The sequence below is a fragment of the Oryx dammah genome, unplaced genomic scaffold, assembly GCF_014754425.2.
Source record: "Oryx dammah isolate SB20612 unplaced genomic scaffold, SCBI_Odam_1.1 HiC_scaffold_13, whole genome shotgun sequence".
NCBI classification, from domain to species: domain Eukaryota; kingdom Metazoa; phylum Chordata; class Mammalia; order Artiodactyla; family Bovidae; genus Oryx; species Oryx dammah.
In genome coordinates this window covers 63,136,627-63,141,901 of record NW_024070197.1, presented here as the reverse complement: position 1 = coordinate 63,141,901, position 5,275 = coordinate 63,136,627, and the positions used below count along the sequence as shown (strand labels likewise).

The following is a 5,275-nucleotide window of genomic DNA, read 5'->3' as shown; positions in this document are numbered from 1 at the left end:
GACAGCCCTGGGCCACGGTGTGCCCCGGGTCGCCTCGGACCGTCCCCGTCGCCGATGGGTGTCGGAACCAAGGGTGCACCACGGCCACCCTGCTCTCGACCTATCCACAGGCAGGACAGATCCCAGGCTGGCTGCCCGGAAGGGCCGTGCACGCCAGCCTCCGGGGCATCCAGACTCCCACCCTGAACCCACTGCTGGCCCGGCCCCCGGAGGCTGTTGGGTCATGTCTATATTTGGTAACCCTTGGAGGCTTTGCCTCATCCACAGGCATTTGGCATCCGAGATGGAAAATTTCACTTGTCAGGTCGCCATGGAAACAAGCAGAGCCACTGAGAAGATTTACGCCGAATGGAGCGCACCCAGCTTGCACCAGATGCCCTGTGCGTCTAGAATTCCCTCCCAGGCTGTGCAAGCCCCTCGGCAGGCTGGGCTCCTCGCTCCCACAAGAGGACTCAGGCCTTTGCCCTGCGGTGGACACAGGCAGCCTTGAGATGGCCCTGTGCCCTCTGTCCTGCAGGGCCTGGGGCACCACCCCACACACCTGACTTGGTCTGTCCAGGGGCTGGACGTGTGGTCCCCGATGGGTTTTCTGCCTGCCCCAGGCCACTCGAGGGGCCGGAGCCCCAGGCCAAGGCGCAGCCCCTGCGCACCATGCCCCGCTCCCCGGACAGCGGCGGGGAGGGCCGGGTGCTACTCCACCTGCTCATGACGCCGCTGGGTGATCCTCAGGAGGCGGCACTCGGTGCTCGGGGTGCCCGGGGGCAGGGGCAGCCAGAGGATTAGGTGTGGGTTTTATTCCCTCGGCCAGAGTGCCTCTGGCTGCTAGGACTCAAAAAAGCCCAGGGCCTGTCCTGTGCTTCGTTGGCCTGGCCTCTGCTGGCCGCCAGTGCCTGATGGGTGTTAGGGTCACCCTGGCAGCCACTTAGGAGGGAAGGTGAGAAGGAGGCAGGAAAGGCTGCTTGCCTGTGCCCTCTGGGCCGGGCCGCAGCCCCTGTGCTGATGAAGGCCGGTGCCTCCTAAGAGCTCTGTCCACTACATCTCCTTGCATAGGGAGCATTCTATGAAAAGGAAGGAAGGCTCAGATGAGTTGGAGCCCTCCCCAAGCCAGGGTAAGGCAGGTCTGCAGGTGGAAGCTGGGAAGAGGAGGCTCGCCCCTGGTCTCCCGTGGTCAGCGGCAGCACGCCTGGGGCCTCTGGCTGATAAGTGGCTCGCAGGCCTGGACTGGGGTCTAGTCCACGCTCTGCTGAGAGTCTGCTGTGTGGCCTCAGGCCAGCCCCATGGCTTCTCGGGGCTCTCGATGTCTTCATCAGTAACGCACTGGACTAAATGGATCCATGGGGGTCTGCCCAACCTTCACGGCCTTGGGTTCCCAGGCTCTCCTTGCAGGGACCCAAGAGCTGCCCTGGAAGAAGGCAGGGAAGAGCGGGTGAGGAGGGGCCCTCAGGGCCAGCTGGGGGTGGGGGGCCACTTGCCGGCTTAGGCTTAGAGATACCTCCACCCTGGAGAGGCAGCCCTGCGCAGGGTGGTGGCAGGAAGACAGCGGCGGGCTGCCCAGCAGGCCCACGAGCAGGAACCAGCTGGAGGAGCCTCTGCTCCTTGCCCCTCGCACCCCGCTGTGGACTGAGGGCTCAGGGACCCTGGCCACTGGTTCAGGCTTCTGGGCGATTGTCTCCTCTGTGAGGCAAGAGGGAGCCTCCAAAGCAGAAGCTGGTGACACTCACCAGCCAGGAGCCGGGTGACAGTGCATGGTGGCAGAAGAGAGGGCTGGCCTTGGGTTCTGGAATCCCAGCCCTGCGCTGCTGGCCGGGTGTCCCCCAGCCACTCACGGCTTGAGGGTCGTAAACATACAGGGAACACAAAGGGCTGAGCCGCGGCCACACCCTGGACTGGCAGAGGGCGACCGGGTGCGGGGGCAAGCCTCGTTGCCAGCCTCCATGTCGGAGGAGCCCCCACAGCCCCGACACAGCCCTCCCTGCCCCCAAGACCCCAGGCGGGGAAGGGCCTGCCCGCAGGGGGCTGAGTCACATGAGGGGCAGGACTTGCTGCCTTCGGGGCGCGGGAGCAAGGGGAAGCCCAGCCCCCCCACCCCCGCCGGCCTGGCCACATCTGTGCACAGCACCCGGGATTTGCCGCCGTCACTGGCATCTCCCTGGCAACCCCTAATCTCAGCCCCTCTGCGTCTAATGCAAAGAGTGCTGGGGGGAGAAACACAGACTGTGGGTGCCGCCCTCAGACGACGCGCTTCACCACCATCTCTGGCCTGCACGTCTCCCCCTCTTCCATCTGCATGCGTGGCGTGGCATCTGGCCACCCCCTGGGGCCAGTGCTCCAGTGTGTCCCTCAGCCTCCTCAGAAGGGGGAGCTGCTCCCTTGTGCCAGGGACACCCAGGCCCCAGGAACACTACGCCAGGGATGTCCCTTCCACTTTCCCAGGGGAGCCCAGAATGCTGCCTGCAGACTGGCCCCTGAGAGCGAACCCAGCCCAGCTCCTTGTGAGCTTTGCTGAACCAGTGTTGCCCGAGGCCCAGGTGAGGTGTACTAATAGTTCACCCCAGCAGAGAGTCTCACAAAGACTCTTCTCCCTCATTTTGGCCTCGCTGGAGGCAGATCATGTGGTCTGGGAAGAATCTGCTTCTGGACTCTGAAGCCTAGAGGCCCTGGTGAAGGGCTCTCTTGACAACTGTGGGCTGATCAGCTAGGCAGAGACCCTTTGGGCCACTGGGCCCAGGAAAGAAGCAGCCACAGCCACACTCCAAGGTGTTTACAGGTTGTGTATCTTTGTCAGGAAGGGAACAGGCTGAGTAGGGCTATGGGGCTGCTCCAGTTGGCATCCCAACCATGGGAAGAGTTCCCGCTGCCCCTGGTCCTGGGTGTTTTCTCAGAGGTGCCTTCCAGGCTCTGACCATCAGTGGGCTGCACCCCACCAGGAGCCAGGTTCATCAGTGAGGGTTCCATTTCGTGAAGCACTTGTGATTCCCCCAAGCGGACTGAGCTGCTGAGCCTCAAAGGGACAGGGTTGTAGCCGCAGTGGCCACCCATTGGGCACCTAGGCTGGGACTGGACACCAGAGCAAGTTCCTCCTGTCGTGTCTGGCATTGCAGCTGTGCGGTGCACAATCTGTGCCATGGCACAGAGCAGCTAGGAGGGTGCTAACGAGGAGTTCTCAGAGGCGTCAGCTGCCCAGTGGCAAGACCAGCTTTCCTCCCCCAGGGACACAGAGTGACTGCGGGCCTCTGAGCTCCAGAGCTAAAAACAGATGTCCTGCCAAGTGGAGAGCCTGTAGACCTCAGCCATCCCTGTGGTCCCTGGCCTCAGCCCTGCCCCTCCTCCCCCTTCTCCCTGGACCCTGTTCCAAGCCCCAGCTGGCTTCTGGCTGGCTGCTGGCCCTGGCTTTCACCCCAAAGGGAGCCACTCATAAACAGGAAATGCTTCCTGGTGTGATGCCTGCTCTGGGCACTGTTGCCAGCCCACAGGCTGAGGGCTTTATCCAAGCAGCAGTGTTGACTGGTCTCGCCCGCTGTGGGGGAGGGAGTGCTCCGGAGCGCTCCCCTCTTTGGGGCCAAGAGTTGGGGATTTGCCAGGGCTGAGGTGGGTACATGTCCCAAGGTCGGGCTCCACCAGCCTGTGGCCGGTGCTTCCCCCTCCAGCAGCCCCACGTGCACTCAGGCCCTGACACTGAGCCCTTCTGCTCCCTTCCACAGAGACGGTCAGAAGGCAGCACCCAAGGCGCAGAAAGCAGACCCCCCGAGCATCGACTACGCAGAGCTGCTGCAGCACTTCGAGCGGGTCCAGAAGCAGCACCTGGAAGTGAGGCACCAGCGCAGCGGGCGTGGGGGTCCCCTGGACCGGAGGGGGGTCCTCTGACGGCCTGGCGTAGAGACAGGCCCACGGAGCGCTGCCAGGGCGTAATGGGAGTCTTCAGGCCTCCTCCCCGCAGAGCCCAAGGGTCTGCCTCGAGGGCAAGGCTGGGCCTGGCCACCAGCGCGGGGCAGGGTGGTGGGCTGGAGGCGCTGACCACCGCGCTGCTCTCACAGCCCAGCCCCAGGCCCCCAGCTGCTCTGGGGATCAGACAGAGCCGGCTTCCCACCAGGGTGGGGCCACAACCTCAGACATCCCTGTTTTCTGGAATCGGGTTCTTTCTAACGCCCTCTTGTAAAGAGCTTGACGCCCCAAGCCCACCAGAGCTCTGACCTCGTGCAGATGTGTGTACGTACATGTATACCCATCTGTGTGCACATAGGGACCAGCACAGATCCGTATGAAGGACGCACCCCTCCCCAATAAAGAAGTGACAGAAAACTCTCCACCCACGCCTGGCCTGCTCCTTCCCACAGGTGCCCGCCCCGCCGATGCTCAGCAGCCCTGGGACCCTGCTGCCAGTCCTAGAGACCTATTCTCATGCCCCCAGGCTTTGGGGAGCCTCAGATAGGCCCACTGATGTCCCAGTGGCTCTTGTGGGTCCCTAGAGTAGGAGAGAAAGGCCTTGGGTGGGCTTTTCCCCAGAGCCCCAGCACAGGCCTGGGAGGGTGGGTTTCCCTGTCTGAAGTCTCCAGGACAGGAAGACAGGCTGAACTCACCATGGCCCACGTGCACACACAGCATCCTCCTACGTATGTACCCAGGCATCAGAGAGGGGATGAGGGCCCGCCTCTGTTCTGCTGGTCCTCCTCGGCCCCAAACCCTGAGGACCGGACCCCACCATCCCCAGAGGCCCGGCCTGGGGCACCCCATGCAGGTGGCATCAGCACGGGCCCTACTTGGAAAAGGAGCCAGAGAACTGGAGGAGGGCCCAAACTCCTGTGCCTGGGATAAAATGTCCCAAGGCGGGCGGCCTCTGGAACACCGTACGCCCCTGCTACGTGTGGTGGGTGGGTCCACCACACGGGATGCGCCCCAGGATCTCAGCTTGCTCCCGTCTTCTGAAAACGCGGGGAGACACAGACAGCCCTAGACCAAAGGCTGGAGGGTGGTGGTGAGCCCCTTCACGGGGCGGCACCCAACCGCCGGCCCCACCCCCGCGGGGAAGCCAGGCAGCGCCGCCCCCGCGGCTGCGCCTGCGCCCGCCGGGCCTGCTCTGACTGCTCTGGCCGCACCCGGGCTCGGATTTCAAAGCCCGGGCTCCGGGCGGTGAATGGGCCGGCGCCCGCCCGGCCTCCCCGCAGACCCCTCCCCGCGGCCCGCCCCCCGCGCCCACGTGACGCCCCGGCCTCCGCGCTCGGGTTACGGCCGCCGCGCCAGTCCCCGCGCCGAGGCTGCGCCGCCCGCCGCCCGCGCC

General features: G+C 64.6%; 1 protein-coding gene across 1 annotated transcript in view; it reads left to right on the top strand.

Annotated features, from left to right (window-relative positions):
* Positions 1 to 4,302, top strand: part of VAC14 (VAC14 component of PIKFYVE complex) — a 76,716-nt gene extending 72,414 nt beyond the window's left edge. The window contains exon 19 of the mRNA XM_040253532.1: positions 3,702 to 4,302. Coding sequence (XP_040109466.1) covers positions 3,702 to 3,864 — 163 coding nt within the window. The 3' untranslated portion in view covers positions 3,865 to 4,302. The remainder of the gene's footprint in view (positions 1 to 3,701) is intronic.
* Positions 4,303 to 5,275: the final 973 nt, after the last annotated feature.